We start from the raw sequence: 16,784 nt of genomic DNA on the forward strand, positions 1-16,784 counted from the left end.
TGAAACCTTTTTAAGCATCGATTGACCTTCCCGTCCCACCATGCGTGTCACCAATCCGCGCGGGAATCCCCCAGTGGCGGCTCCTCTTGCATCAACCTCCTCCTCTTCCCGGTGCTCTCCCCTCCCTCTGGAGGGGGGAGCGCCCCCTCTTGTTGCATGTCTGGTCTCGTCCACGAGCGCTGATTTACACGCTCGTTGATGTCTGTTAGTGTTGGCCCGTCACTCGCAACAAAGGATGCAGCCGTAGACCGACAAGTAGAGTTCCAAAACTCTTGTTTGGCCAGTACAGATCGCTGCTATTTGATAATGCTGGCACGTCTCGCAATTGTGATCAATGTTTTATTTTTGGGGATAAAATGTTGGTTAAAAACACTTTTTGGCCACACATTTGTTGCTTGATTTTCCCTCAAATACAAAACTTTACAGTAGCAGTTTGTCATTACTGCCAATTAAACATGCAACTACGTACTTGTTTTGTTCGTTCACTTTGACGTAAATATAGCCTAGAATGCGAAGTGTGAAATAAAACCGAGGCAGGACAACTGAAGTTCTATGTTATCGTACATTCGCTTAGGCTTAGGTTCGGAGCATTTTTATTTGAATGATTTTGAGTCCGTAATGTACTGGCACCTATATCGGTATCGCCGCATGCCTAGCACGGCTAGCATGCCCAGCACTGCTAGCATGCCTTTGCCCTTCATATTGTTTGTCAGTGACGTTTATACACAACAGAGATTTGGGTTAAAGAGTTAAAAAAAAAAGAAATCCAGGCAGCGTCAAGGGGACGTTGGCAGCCTCTCGAACTCAAAGGTAAAGCCCGAGGCCACTCGATGTTGTGGACCTCCAGCTGGTAGCCGCTCCGCATGCCTCTGAATCTTTTTACAGCCTTAGGCAGCCCTCCTCCTCCAAATGCTGGTTTTGTTTTTGCTCGACGTCTTTTGCTTTTCAGGTGTGCGTTAACGCGTTAGCATATTTGCGTGCGCGGCGGCCTAAGACAAGCTGAATAATGCATCAGATCATTGCAAAGGTATTTATAGGAAAGCAGAGCGAATAAAGTTTAACAAGCGTGCTGGCCATCGGCGGCAAGCATCGTGTCGGCAAGTTAACAGAGACACAAATGGACGAGCCTTGTACAAACATCTCTGGGAGTCTGGACATAACTGCTCAGTCACTCGCTGCCACGGCCGTTGCGGAAATATTGATTACACCACATGGTTTGATGAGACCAACGGTAACTAAGCATACAGAATTCATTCTCCATTTTTTTGCATTCCTTAAGTGTAAAAAAAACTTGTCTAAAAATAATGAGCTTTCACTTTTGAATGTACACTTTGCTGGACGCATAGGGCAGGCGGGGCCAATTGGTATTTGTTTGCCCCGCCGCCTCTGTCCAGTAGCGCTGACCTGCAACACAATTGTTTTGACCACTTCCATTTTTAGCGTCGAACGCGGCCTGATGAATTACGTAACTGCCCGCCAGTCGCACACGGCAAACAAACTAAGTGAACGCACGCGCAAAGTCACTTAGATGTTAGGTCGTCATTTCATCAAGCGAACAGAGCGAGCGTTTTATGCCGTGATCAGTCGCAAGGGAGGCAGCAGCAGGAGTGCTGGAAAAAGACAAACTTCCACAACAGGTGTCTCACATTTAGCTTGCAACTAATGGCGTAGATGTGCCATCTTTCAAGTTTTTTGAGGCACCTGTCATACTTTCATTTTCTCAAAAGCTGAATACAGTGGTTTGTAATACTCCCTATGGATTTGCCACCCCTGGCATAGAGGAATACAAATTCAGATTAGATTAGATTTTTAGATATAGGAAGAACATTTTTGCGTCAACTTCTACAAGTTCTTGATATAGACCAGCAATACAAAAAAAAAAGGAGAAAAATATTTTGCTGGCTGTGTGAAAGGCGAGACGCGCGGCGTCTAAGGACGAGGCAACAAATTGAGAATGATCAAGCATTTTCATAAGCGACCGTTCACGTCTTGACAAACAGTCCATTAGTAAAATCCGTGTCGGGCGCCGGTCATTTAATAAAAAGGAGAAATCGCGGCGTAATTGACTAAATGCGCATTTCCAAGGAAAAGCTTTCCCGCTTTGACTACTCAGTGGGAGCGATAAACGGCACGACACAGTTTGTGTACACATCGTCGTGGAAACAAGTCCTAAGTGCGGTGCGTTGTGTTCTTTCAGAGAACAAGGAAATGAATGAGCCCTCGCGTACAATTGAGTGAGTCACGCCGGCCGGCATGAAGGTGTGTGGGAGCTTTGCTTTTCACCATGTTAGAAACACTGCCAATCAAGTTTATACGGGAAGCTAAAGCATGCTCCACTAACAAAAGCTCCTGACGAACAAATAGAAAGAAAGTCTCGTGCCGCTTTTGCCCGAGCGATGATGCGAGGAGAAGAAGCCTGCAAACGCTTTGGGACAACGCGTTACGCTGCACCAGCAACCTGTTGGCTGTTTCCGCCGAAGCGCTTGAAGATTAAAATGGCTCTCGCTTGCGTCATCATTTGATGGGCTGTGTTCAGACGACCGACAGGCTGCATCCAATAAAATCGGACACATGTCGACTGCCGGAGCGACGCCGGTGTCACGTTTGTTCCAAAGTCTGCACATTACACATCAAACACGCACAAGCGAGGTCGTGCCACATGTTGGTCGGGTAATTGCTCCGCTCTGCTCTGCTCTGCTCTGTGTGTGTACACGCTCGACTATTACATAAGAGCCCCCGACAGAGGGGTTGAAAGTTCATTTCTCGCTATCTCGTCTCCCTCCATTTTTGCCAGTCAAGCTTTTATCTCCGTCAACTTCCTTCCTCTTGTTCGCTTCCTGACGAACCTCTTATCGGCTCACACCTGTCCCTTTTTTTTTTAAATACATATTTTAACCATTTTGTAGGGTTCCTCTACCTTGTCGCGCTTCATGGCAAATTTTCAAAGGATTTTGCGTTTTCTTGTCGTTGTCGCTCGCGATATGGCAGCTCACGTTTTTGCTATTTCTCCCAACGTCACAGATACTACAGTACAAGTGGACAAAAGTATTATGTACCTTATGTGCAGATATGTTCATGGTAGATGCATGGAACCTTCGACTATATACTGTATGGAAGTATGAAACAAAATGTGCGGCCATTGTTGATCTGGTCTGGCAGGTCAATGAGAGCGTCGTGACGGGGCACGGTACCCGAAGGGACAGCCCTCACTTGTCTGCTCCCTCCATTGAGTGTCTTTTGCGCGACGGTTATGTCACGCTCAGCCTTTCTATTGGGTTCTTTCTCTCGCTCACTTGCTTGCTCCGTTGAGCTCTTGCATAACACCCAGCTTTATTTTCCTCCATTGGACGATTTTAATCTTGCTCATGAGTCAGAGCGGTTCTGACCTGCCGCTGCTTATTGAGCTCGGGGTGGGACAACTGGTTGATAAAGATACTGAAGGTAATCAATGATTGAAAAGAAAGTATTTTCACAGTAAAGTGTCACAATTGGAGTTGTCTCCAGATTAAAATAAACACATTTATCTTGCATGTTATCAATAATGTACTGAATTTGATGATTTTACTGAATATAATACACTCTCAGCTACATTATGACGAAGACAAATATTTCATATCACATATGACGGTGCGCTATCTTAAAAATATGGTTTGATGAGTTATTAGTTTGGCATAAAATTGACACGGCGGCTTGTCACATGGCAGTCAGTCGAATTGTGTTTTCCAATCTGTAGTGCACTTAAAACTATTGGGGCAAGTTACGGTGAGCGTGCCTTCTGTCGTATATAGAAAAATTGTCATTGTTCTTCCTGGCACGACACGGCTTGGGCGTGGAAAGCTGAACAAATAAATTATTTGCGGCAAATAAATAATTGAGCCAATTAAAAGTAATTGGGTCATTGGGCCGGCACACCTGACGGATAATTACGGTATTTTGCTGCAGCACAGCGGTTGGGAATTGCCGTTCTTTGACGCGCTTCCAATTTGAATTCTCGTCTCAAACGGAAATCTCGGCCTGTTTCTGCCTCACCTTTGTGGTTTCAGTGGACCTCTTCAGTTGGTCCGGGCAGAGAAGAGCCGCTCTCATGTGCCGCACACGACTGCACGAGGGAGCAATTTGCCACATTTTGTTGTGTTCAAAGGGATCTAAGCCGTGACGGCCGTGGCAGTTTTTTGACAAAATCTGTCAGGGCATCCACGGCAATCACGATCCTGTCGTGGCAGCCGTTTTGTCAACAGTAACTTGAAATGTGATGCCCCGGCGCCCGAGAACGGGATGTTAACCTAGCAATAAACTTGTGGAGTGAATCAACAGTCAGCTAGCGCACGTTCCAAACGCAGTTGCTTGGTGTGTGTGTGTGTGTGTGCTCCAAACACTGACGCCTTCATTCATGCCTCCGATTTCCTCTCAAAGCTTTCACACATACACAGAAGCGAGTGTTGTGGCTGACACGCTGGAGGGCTGGCAGCGATGTCTGTGCGAGGTGAGTATTGCGTAAGGCCGATCAACACTACTTAAGCTCGTCCCCCTAAAGCTGCTTAACGACGCGGCCGAGCAAGGGAACGCGGTGACAGGCGGCTACACCGAGTGTTTAAGACGGACGCATAAACACGCGGCACTCTGGCCCTTTGTGGCGCTTGGCGTGCACTCGGAAATGCGTCCACTTGAGTATCAGGGCTCGAAACTAACGATTGCCCGATTGCCCGGGGCAAGTAGCGATGGCAGACGGGCAAGTAGAATTTTTTCCTCACTTGCCCGAACTTGCCCTGCCATAATACCATGTTTTCAAGCTGTAAAAAGACGATTTTGTGCATAATTTCTCGCAACTTCTGCCGCTTCTGGTCCGACATTTTGTTTTCTAGGGAGCGGTTAGTTTCTCGTGTAAGTCTGCAATACATTGATAACGGCAAAGTGCTTCGTAATTAAATGCATCCTCCCTCACCCGTCCCTGGCTCTTCTGCGCCTGCGCACCAGCAGAGCTTGTTTCCGGTTGGCGGATACGAAGGCATATGAAGGCAAAACTTATAGTGTTGTCTTTTTTATTGCAAAAATGTGTCGGGCAAGTAAAAATCCACTCCAAAAAAATTCGGGCAAGTAAAATTTTGTTTCGGGCAAGTAAAATTTTCTCCAACTTGCCCGAGGGCAACTTGGGCAAAAAATAAGCTTCGAGCCCTGAGTATTCTGCTGTATGGCAGCGACAGGTGAGCTGAAGATACTCGGCACTCATCAAGACAACCAATATGGTGCACATTTGTTTTTTAGCCATCATTTTGAGAACGTTTTGATAACAGTGCCCAGAGACGTAATTGCAGTGTAAAGTCATGCAGATGAAAACCAACAATAGAGCTCTTGTGGCTCAGTAAGATGCTGTCAAGAGTATATTTTAAGACTAGACGCTTGCGTCTGTCTACGTGTGTTGCTCCACAATTTGTGTTCAAATATCCATGGCTCAATTGTAAAGCCGGGACTATCAGTACTAACACATACTAGTACACACTAGCACGTCAATGGCGACTTGCATTGTTTTTAGAATTGACAAACACGATGCTAATTGTTAGCTCATCAATGTCATTTAAAATATTATGTTTGCATTAAGCTCACTATGCCCAGCTGGACAAAGTCAAGTCCAAAATGTCACTTTTCACTTGGATGAAACTTTGACATTGCCAATCAATTATCTGTGACGCAAGTCGACGTGCTGCTAAGTTTGTCTCTTTTTCAGCGTGACCTTTTGTCACTTCTCTCCTTTCAGCTCCCGCACCACATGCTCACATAAAACACACAGACACACACCTTTCCCAACAGATGTGGCCAGACCCTTCTCCCTCTTCTAAAATTAGCTGCAATAAAAGAATGGCAGGAAAGTGCACTAACACAAGTCATGGACAGAAGCTTGAGAACTGGAGGAAGGAACCGGTTGATGGGACTGGTGTAAATAGCCCGTGTGTATTTTGGGCGCTGTTGACACATGCTGCTGACGCACATGAAGCGTGGCGGGCACAGACGCGACTCCCCATTTATTGCCTATTGTTTGTCAAAACCCCCCCCAAAACAACTCATTTGAGTGCCACCATGCCTGTGAATCATTTCATCGTGTTCGATATCATCATTTGAGCCAACATACAAGTCAGAACAGGGCAGTTCGACAGGCGTTTTTTCTTTTAAACAATTTCCAAGCGTGTGGCTACCACGGTGGTGGTGTAAAGCTGGTGCCAGAAAATCATTTCTCTTATTGTGTTTCCATTAGCGCCATTAATGCCGCATGCCCGTCAACGCCTCCTCTTCCCCCAAGCGTTGGGACAACAGTGCTGGTGGAGGTCCCAAGGGGCCCGGAGTGCAAAGCCCCCGTTTTAACTTGGCCACATCTGTCCCCCTTGATGATGGCCGGGAGCATCGCGACAAGTCTTATCGCCACCTTGTTTTCCGTCATTGTTTTGTCACGTGCTTGTGTTTTTTCGTTGTTGTTGAAGTTGAAAGAAACACTCCAGGCTCCCCAGGCCCCAACTGTTCTGCTCACAATAGTGCAAGGCTCATAACAAGGAGCACATGCAAAAGCCAAGCGTGTCATGTGTCCTACAGCTGTCCGGAATGTCGTCATCGGATTTTTGCGACAAGACGGAAAAAAGTGGGTGATTAGGCGGAAAGACGTATTCATTAATTGAAGACGGCATAAGTGTTGCTAGCACACCTCACATGTGGGCAAGGAGAGCCACGCTCGCCGATGCACTTACTGACCGCAACAAACGCAAAGACGTTTAAGCCACTGGGCCATGCCCCTTCAAGGTACACACACAACATAGATGTATGCTCAAGACTGCATTCTGACATACATACACTTCAAAGGTAAACGGCCATTTTGTGTCCACATGCTCTGGTCTGAGAACAGCTCTAACTTGCTAAGAAAGCTTTCTCGTTGGCCCCGCATCACGCTCCCGTACAAGAGCGCTTCGCTGCGACATCCAAGCGAAAAAGACAATTTTCACAGTCTTGTGGAAACGGACGCATTCGATCCATTAGCGAGTGAAGTTATTTCTGCAAATTTGCACTAATGTCTCGCCACTTAGCAGACGCCACAGGTCACGTGCAAAAGATGTGAAAAGAACACACGCTGCAAATAAATTAGACTTCCCGAGAGGCAATGCACATGAATCACAGCTGGAGCGCTCAACAGAACACTACATTTCGTTTATGATGCGGAAGGACTTGTGGGCTTGATGCCAGAGAAAGCAGCGTGCTAAACTTCTCAAGACGCTGCAGAGAAAAGCCCAGATGTCTGTTGGCAACGCTGGAAGTTAACGGCTGATCGGTTGGTAATGAACAAAAAACAAACAAGCGGGCCTTTCTGGGGGCTAGCTTCCCAAAATTAATCATGTAAATTGCTGAGTTGCATAAATGCAAGATCGGGTCCGCTGTCTTCCAAATAAGTTTGGCATAGGAATGATTGATGGAGAGCGAGACGCATGCACCTGTTGAAGCAGACGGTGTTTTTTTGGCGTGACAGCAGCAACCAACTTGAGTGTCAATGAGCTGGGGCAGAATGAAAAGAACGAGAACAAGAAAAACGAGTTGCTGACTGGCAACGCTTACAAACAAAACGCTTTCAAACGTCAGTTTGCGTCAGCGCTGACTCAGGGCGCCGATGCGTTTGAAATTTCGCTCTTGACGACGCAAACTCTCCCCCGTTTGCTCGGCTCGGCGCTCTCGACCGGCGCGGTCTGGTCTCCTAGCAACCGGACACTTAAGGCCTAAAAATAAAGCCCTCCCTTGCCAAAGAAACGCACTGAACAACAATAACAATATAAACGCTAAAGACCATTCGTACCCGTGGGAGCAGCATTTCACAAAGCGGATGGGAAAGGCAACAGGTCGTTGTCAGGAGACAGTTCTGCGCTACATATGCGTACATACTACAGTGCGTGCGTTTGTGTGTGTGTGTGTGTTCACTCTCCTCGATGCTGGCGCTGCTCAAGGCAAACAAGTCTGAGCGAGTGAGCGAGCGAGTGTGCAACAGGCTAGCAACAAGGTTGCTGTCTAGCAGTTTGAACGGAGGCGAGCTCGACAAGGCCTCTTGCTTTCTCTTTCAGCACGCTGGACTCTTTTTTTTTTTTTTTTCCTCTGACCGACCCGATGTTACAAAACGTAGCATGATTAAACAAGACAACCGAATCACAAGCGCAGTCTGGCGCCTGCAGACGAGGCGGGTGAAATGCCGCTAGACCTTTGGAGGATGTTAGTGAAGTAACACAAAAAGGAGCAAGAGTGGACAGATCAAATCCCAGGGCCCAATGAATATGGAGGCAAAAATGCCAAAAAACATTGCCACGATTTGTCTGAACCTAATTCGTTCCGTGGTTACGTTCGCTCAAAACATTCATATTTAAAATCTTTTCCCTTAATATTTGAATGCGGAATCCATTAATCTGCTCCACCGCCCCCCCATATTTGCAAAAAAATTGCATTTAATGAGGAAAAATAGTCCATAATATAGTAAATATAGTCCTTAATACTGCACTTCATAAAAGCACATGATTGGCATAATTTAATAAAATTAAAAATAATGAAACTGTCATTCAGTTAACTGATGAGCGCAAGTCATGTCAAGACAAGTACAATAAAATTAGCGACGAGCTCGGTGCTTTTAAGCAATCAACGTGTGTTGTCTGGACTTGGTGATTGCGCTCGCTTTGTCATCACACTGATTTGAGCAAATGCGTCACGACTCGGGAAACGGATGTGCAGTGGCTCGCTTCCCGTCCATCTGGTAGCAGCGGCGCATTCCAGGAAGCCTCGGAGCCTCCCCCAAACTTGGTTTAGCCCGCACGTTAACCTTTGTCGGTACCTAACCTCCAGCATCATCTAATTGACATCTGCTGCTCACGGAAATGATTAAAATCATCTGTTCTTTCACCGTACAAGCAATTTTCAGCTAAATACTGAACTGCTATGAACGTAAAGATTTGTGTACTACAATTTAATAGTGATGAATCAACATTGAGATGTCACATATCAAATGTACAGCACGGCCACCATTTATAATTCAAATCGGGCGATTTTAATTTGATTTGAATAGCTGCTGCTATTCATCACTTTTGTCAACGTGATGAGTCCAAATGGATCCAAGTGATAGCAATGCAGAGTGCTCAGCAGCGTCCTTACGTGCTCCTCCGCAGTCGGAGCACGGTGGCGAGTGTAGGCAGCGTGTTGTTGAACCATAGGTGAAGTGTTAACTGGCAGCTCTCAAGCTGCTGGCTGGAGAAGTGCATTAACACTCGGACGCCAGCTCGGTAGAGCCACTCAAAGCGAGGGAGCCGGGAGGGAGGGGGTGGGGGGGGGGGATTTATGGCGCCTGTATCTTGTAACGTGCTCCTGTTAGGCCTTAACAGCATTGCCCTAAAACTGACTTGGAAGGAAATTAGAAGCCCGGCACAAAGAAAGTAGGCTCTAGTAGGCACTCTTGAAATGGCTTCATTTTGCTTGATTCCTTCATTTTTGAAGACTTAGCTATGCATCAAGTCAACTGGAGTGTTTGTGAAATTGTTTCTCATTTCTGTGGCCGTCAGTCACACTTGACTCAATATGAGAGAAAAACAAATTGTGCTTCCGATGTTACAAGTCGGCAAAATGGGAAGACACTGGAGCCGTTGTGCCTCGAGAGCAAAAAAGGCTCTTGTGCCAATGACACAATACTGTTCTGTTCTTCTTAACACACTCGGGGGAGCGCATTGGCACACAAACACGCACTCCCACCAGGCTTGTTTAGGAGCGTGATTATGCGCCTAAAAAAAGTTGTGGTCCAACGCACCTGAGTGCCGTCTCAGGTGCGATGCCGCGGGGACACAGAGCGTGTTTGCTCGCATATTTTCTTTCTTCTGTCCGCCTGTGCTCTTTTTAGCTGTATCGTTCCCGTGTGAAAACACCAGCCCGTGTGTGTGCGTGCGTGTGTGTGTGTACTGTATGCGTGTGTACGTGTTGCGAGTTGCGCCTTTAGTCTTCCCAGGAGGTCGCGGCCACTGCGTCGCCACCCATTTTGCTCTCACCAGTCAGATCGTACATCAAAACAGCTGTTTAAATATTCACTCATTTTGACTGCACTCGTTAAGCGCTCATAATGATTTGTCCTGGTCGAGTTTTAACATTTCAGACACATGAGAAGGGAAATCTTCACACTGTTCTTTCAGTGTGTGACCAACACAGCAAACGTGAGGAAAATAAATCACAACCCGCTTCAAATGATAGTCACGCAATGCAGGACAATCCAAAGTTTGGGCCTTTGAAAATGCTCAAAGTAGGTTTGACTGATTATCGGTACGCGTGTTAAAAAAAAAAAAAAAAAAAAAAATCGATGTAATCAAAGTCTGCTTTCTTGTCAATTTCTTCACATGCCAAGACACACAAAGAGATCGAAATTACGTTCCCACTATCCCACGGTGACAAGACATAGTACACAATACACATACAAGTAAACAACACAAAAAGTAAAAACAAGAAGGCACAAACAATGAATAAATAAGAGTGATGAATAAATAATAAATAAACAAATAACATAATAAATAAGAGGAGCAAAAATGGAGCAAGTGTGCATACAGCAAACAGTCAGAATATAGCGCAAAAGTACAGGACGCTACGTAGAAGCGGGGAGAGAGTTCAGGATCCTAACAGCCTGGAGTATGAAGCTGTTGGTGAGTCTGGTGGTGCGGGAGCGCAGGCTCCTGTACCTCTTCCCAGAGGGCAGAAGACCAAACAAAGCGTGAACAGGGTGACTCACATCACTCACAATCGTGGTCGCCTTGCGGGTGAGATGGGAGGTGTAAATGTCCTCCAGGGAGGGGAGTGAAGCACCAATAATCTTACCAGCCGTGTTCACTATGCGCTGCAGGGCCTGCAGGGTATTCGGTGCAGCTACCACCCCAAACAGCGATACAATTGGAGAGGACGCTCAATGGTGCCATGGTAGAATGTAATCATGACGGCCGCAGAGCAATAGCTCGCCTGAGTTTCCGCAGGAAGTACAGGCGGCGCTGAGCTTTCTTCGCCAGTGATGTGGTGTTGGTGGAGCAGCATGAGGTCCTCACTGATGTGCACCCCCAGGAATCTGGTGCTGCTCACTCTCTCCACCACAGCACCGCCGATGGTCAGTGGCAGGTGTTGTTGGGTGTGACCCTTCCGGAAGTCAACAATAATCTCCTTGGTCTTGTTGACGTTCAACAGGAGGTTGCTGTCCCTGCAGCTCCATTGACAGGTAAAAATTCAGATCACCTAATTAATTGGCCACTTCAGTAAAAAATATGTAGAATGAATCAAATAACTTATTTTTGGGTCCCTTGACGCTTACAAGTGTCACGAATACGGAGATGAAATGGAGCAGGGCGACCAAGTGCAGCTTGGACCAGGGTTTATTGACGAACACAAACTACTAACAGACTCGGTAAACTAACATAACTGTCTAACGAAACCAACAACAGGACTGACCGGGACGTGAAACAAAAAGACAGGGTGACATTGCCAAACATCATCAATGATCTGACAGGGAGTGATACACAGGCAGGACTTAAATACGCGACAGGTAACAAGAGGCAGGTGAGAATGATCACACTAATCATAGGCACACAGGAGGAGTGGGGCGAGCACACAGACAGAAACCACGGACATGAGCACACAGGAGGGGAGGGGCGAGCACACAGACATGATCGGGTGACAGCAAGATGGGTTACAGACGATATGATTGTCAATACAAGGTCATACAAGTCGAGCAATTGCCTCATTTCATTTCCAGAGGTTGTGAATGTTTGTCATTGTCTTTGTTTTATGTTGTAATGCATTTAAAAAAAACAGGAAAGTATCTTCCGATTTGTGCTGATTTTGAAATCGTCCAATTTAAAGGGCAGGAACGATTAGTTGGTCAAGCTCGATTGTGTGAGAATCGAGCGTTTGTTGACTTTGATCACAAGGGAGAGAAAATGGCCAAATTTGTCCCAATCGTCAATTCCAAAGTGAACTTGGCAGGCTTTGAAACAAGTGTGTCAACCAACGGCTACTCCAAGTGCAGTTCCCAGTCGGACACAAGGGCTGAATGTTCGGGAAGAGACGATCCTTTTTAGGCCTTTTTTTCTCTGCCTTTTAATTCCCGTCGGCTGGAAGTGTCACTGTCCAGAGAGCGACCACATCTTACAGCGTTGCCGTCCTAAATCTTCCGTCCTTCTCCTCCCTTCCCTCTTTTGCTCGTCCTCCTCAGAACAAAAACCCCACTGTGTGTGCAAGAAGCTATTTTTGTCCCTTCCCAGGCCACAAAGACTTGTGTTCTCTGTGGGCTGTTGGCTCTTCTGTGGTAGCCAGTAAAAGCCTATAGATGTGGATGACCTCAAGGAACGGCTGAGCGGCTTCCATGTTTTTACTTCCTGATGTGCGTTGAACCGGGCCCACTCCCCTTTTTTCTGAATTATTTAAAAATGGACATGCTATAAGGTATATCATTCCAAGTTTTGTAGAGTCCGATAGAAACTAGCATTGGTGATTTTTTGGGGGAAAAATGCACCTCTAAAGTTGCATGACAGTCGTGAGTTGTAACCAATGCTAATTCACTCGATGAGACCTCAGAATATTTCTCCACAGTTGTTGTTACTTTACAATCACAGCACTGTGTGAAATTGAAAAAAGTAGTTTTCCAAAAAATGACTTGAGTAAGAGCACATGAGTATTGAGTGAAAAGACAACTGCTGAGTAACTTTGGATGATTAATTAAAACCCAAACAAGTATTGTATGTTGCGTTAAAGAAACTCTTCCAAGTCCAATGACTTGCGTCAATGTAGCGCACCTTTGCTTGGAATGCTCTCGGTGGGGTGGGCGGAGTCGGGGCGCCGAGGTATTGACGTCGATGAGCTCAGACGACCTCGGCGCGGCAAGTGCTGGCGAGCCCACCTCGGCTCGTCGCTGCCTTTTCATTGTGCCCTCATCTCTTGCCTCTCCACTTTCCCCTTGGGGAGCTTTCCCGCTCAGCCAAGAACGTCTCGACTGGTTTGAATGAAAACGAAGGCTACGGGCTATGAGCGCGTGTATGGCACTTTTGAATGCTTTTTAGCGACTCTCTGAACCGGCGGTGACCTTCGGCATCTTCACGCGCCGTAGTTAAGCAAGCAGCCGTTGCGCAACAGCGCCGTGAATTTCTCAGTTGATTTGCCCCCGGGATTCTCACGTCTGCTGGCCTATCGCTCTCTCCTCTTTTTCCCGACAGCATTTTGGCACTTTAGCATCTGTGTTCCGGACAGCTCCCCCTTCTTTGAATGACCTGCCAGGAGGCTTTATGTACCTGGCACCATTCTGTCACAAGGCCGTTCAAGGTGCTTAGCATAAAACATGCCAAGTTGCAAATATTTTTACCTGCAATCAAATAGCCGATTTTTCTCAAGCGTCTCTCAAAACTATTTTGGCTTCACTGTTGGAACAGCGTTCAAAAGGCCTTTATGGCCTTCGCAGAGGATTTAGCTACAGGCATTCCAAAATACGCAAAATCAATTCACTGTTGGGAAGAACGTAATATTGTCGCACAGAATCTTCATGTTCGGATTTCAGAAAACGGTTCAAAAGATGTTCATGTTTTTTGACTTGCTTGCATATATTTTTTTCACATACTATATGGGACGCATATGAGCCAAGAGGACGAGGCGAGAGCTAGTGACCTAACCCCTCTCGTCTTGTCTTTGACCTCTTCTCTACCTCTTTCAGCCGCTTCCTTTCCTCCCAGGGGGAGATACCAGATAGCCATTACACTATACGCGCACAATCTGCATCAATAATGCAGAAGCGAGCGTGTGCGCAGCCCTGACGAAAGGGCCGAGTCTAATCTCTGCCCTGGGACGGGCGGAGAGTGCAAGAGCATTACGAGGGGCAGGTGGTCGAAAGTGATGCAAAAGGGGGGTAAGGAGTGGGAGGCAGGGAGCAGTCCAAGGGAAGATGAGATGGGGCGAGCAGTGGAACAGGCAGAGGATAGAGAAAAAAATAGTGGGGGGGGGGGGCAACAGCAGGGGAGGGACATTTGGGAAAACAAGTGGGAAGAGTGTGGGACAATGGTTTAGGTGAGGGGGGGACTGAGGGGGATTAAGGGAGCGATGAGATCATAGCTCGTCTGCTAGTCTGTTGTCATCCAGGTCAGATTGCTGCCCCCCGCGCCCACCAACAACCCCCACCCAAATCCTGCTCTCCTGGAGTGCGGATGCCTCTCTTCCTCAGTGCGGTGGGGGTGGGGGGGTGGGGGGTTTAGAAAAGGAGAGACTTGGGAATTCAAATGTGAGCTGGCAATTGTCATCGCACAACTTCTGGCTCAGGATGCAAGAGCTCGCTCACGAAATGTGGACAGACGTGCATGAGATCAAATGTTGCGGTCATAAAAGCTTTATTAAGCCGACAGCAGAAACCTGCAAGTCAGCATTTGAGAACGTTGCTCATTTCTCCCTCTCAACCTGATTGGAAATTGGAGCGGCAAGCCCTCCACTTGAGTGTCCGGCAACATCGGGCGAGAGAGATCGGAGCTTTGAAACTGTCTGACTGTCTGAAGAAAGCACGCCGGCAACGCAAATTAAAAGACAAAGAAGTGCTCCCAAGCGCCGCGCTTCTGTTTACATTGCGTAAGCGCCCAAAAATGAGATTCACAAGAGCCACCAACATGATTGTGTTACGCAAGCCACCAAATGGTTCTGGGCGCAGATTATACGTCTCGCCTCGGGCTGCTAAATCCAGTGACATGTATAATCTGACGATTTGGGCCTGCTCGTCTCACGTTTCCAACCCAACTTGCAAAACGGCCGCGTTTCTGCAGTCTGACTGTGCGCTTCTTGTCCTTCTGAGCAGCAGGTGGTTGGAGATGAGAGATGAGCGGTTTGTTTTTTCTCCGCTCGTAGGAAAGGGTGAGTGGCAGGAACGAGGCGCAGGAGGCCGAGTGCCCCGCAATGGCCGCTAACACAACTTTGAGCACAGTGCGCTCACTGTGCTTCCTGTGAGGAGCAGGCGGTGGCTGTTAACACAGGAATGGGCTTTGTACAAAGACCCGAGTTGGTCATCCCGAGACCAGGACCGCAGATGAAGCCATCAGGCTGCTTCCCCTTTTTATTTCTGCATTTGTTTTGGCTAAACGATATGAAGGCCTTCACCGTCATGGATGTGAAACTGGCCTCAGACGCTCATTTAGCAAGTCATCTTAAGATCACAAGTCAAGGGAAAGTGGCGGCAAGCGTCATGGGCCTCAGGTGCTCGAGCGCTTTGAGAGCTTTGAAGGTGCCAGGGCTGGAAACAACTAAAAGATTCAGTTTGCTGATCGCCATAGTTTGAATAGCACAACGTGTGATGACTTTGCAATCCAAGAGCAACAAGAAAATGCGTTAAAACGCAGACCTCTGCCAAGGTGGTGCGCTTGTGGGTTGCCTTGCAACAAAAGACTTCTGGCAATAGACGGACGGCTTAGGCTTTTTTTGTAGAATGCTAAAAAAAAAACTTGCAAAGAAAAAATAAAGTGACTGCAAGCTGACAAATTGGAAACCACAATTGACAGCAATGTCCCAACGACAAGAAATCTCGGTGTGGCCCAGGAAGAACGCGCCACGATGTTTTGTGACGTCACGGCTGGCTCCATGTCGAGAATATTCTCCTTGACCACGGGGGGCGGGTGAATCGCTCAAACCAAATTGATCTTCTGATTCTCAATTTTCTCACTCCTTCTTTTGGCCATGACAGGTTTTGCCTTCCCGGACTGGGCCTACAAGCCTGAGTCGAGCCCGGGCTCGCGGCAGATCCAGCTGTGGCACTTCATCCTGGAGCTGCTGAGGAAGGAGGAGTACCACGACGTCATCGCCTGGCAGGGCGACTACGGCGAGTTTGTCATCAAGGACCCCGACGAGGTGGCCCGCCTCTGGGGGGCCAGGAAGTGCAAACCCCAAATGAACTACGACAAACTCAGTAGGGCACTCAGGTAAAATATTCTTGTTTTTGTCAGTTCCAACGACCAACCGACAAGGAGAATCAATAGCGTACACTTTGGCCCTCTTTGGCGCCAGACATTCTGTCCGTCATGTCTGTTTCCATCCAAATAGCAACGAGCCAACCCTCGCCATGTGCCCTCACGCTCACTATCGACCCGTAGCGTGTCGGTGCCCCTTGTGCCAAGTAAAACACTCACTGCCTTCTGTTTAGACTTTCAATTTGCCACCGCGGGGCTGAGATTGTTGGTGCCTTGTCCCGCGCATTTGTAGCGCTAATGTGGTGGCTCCACGTTGATCATCTTGTAAGATTGATATTTGTATTGATCGATTACTGAGGTGAGAGACGAGGTCTCGAGATGTTGATGATTGCGTATGTATTCAACTCTTGTTCAACTCCTCTTCCTGGGAATGACCTCGAGTCAACTCGTTCGTATCCAAATTTAACTAAATCCCTTTAAAAAAAGCTACGTGTTCCAACACAGAGGTTGGAGGCTTTACTTTGTTTGAAATAGAAGGGGTTTTCGATGACTTGCTATTTAGCTTTGAGATTACAAGCCACGCAAAGTCATGAGTCGTCATTTAGCATTAGACAGACAGAAAGAATGCGTACTCGGACCCTCATGCCGATTATTTTTAGCACATCCGCGTCCATCCTCTGGAGCTGTGACAGATTGCAAGCTTAAGCGCAGCCAAGTGCTTAAATATAGCCAGTCTTAGCATCCGCCCATCTCTTTTTTCCATTCTTGTTTGTTCCTCTGAGGATGGATGAATGGAGCTAAGTCACCTTTCAGCCACAATCAAGCGGGTGGGTGTGGCCA

The 16,784-nt window shown here is 47.3% G+C and overlaps 1 protein-coding gene across 3 annotated transcripts in view; it reads left to right on the plus strand.

The window, feature by feature from the left end:
- erfl3 (Ets2 repressor factor like 3) overlaps nucleotides 1-16,784 on the plus strand; it is a 41,764-nt gene that overhangs the window by 7,305 nt on the left and 17,675 nt on the right. For 2 of the 3 annotated variants that reach the window (XM_061288523.1, XM_061288525.1), the window contains exon 2: nucleotides 15,722-15,956. In XM_061288523.1, the coding sequence (XP_061144507.1) occupies nucleotides 15,722-15,956 (235 nt within the window). Of the gene's footprint in view, nucleotides 1-4,422; nucleotides 4,484-15,721; nucleotides 15,957-16,784 lie in introns of those variants that run through there. The other variant, XM_061288524.1, reaches the window with a different exon arrangement.

This window comes from Syngnathus typhle, linkage group LG10 (assembly GCF_033458585.1).
Source record: "Syngnathus typhle isolate RoL2023-S1 ecotype Sweden linkage group LG10, RoL_Styp_1.0, whole genome shotgun sequence".
NCBI lineage: Eukaryota > Metazoa > Chordata > Actinopteri > Syngnathiformes > Syngnathidae > Syngnathus > Syngnathus typhle.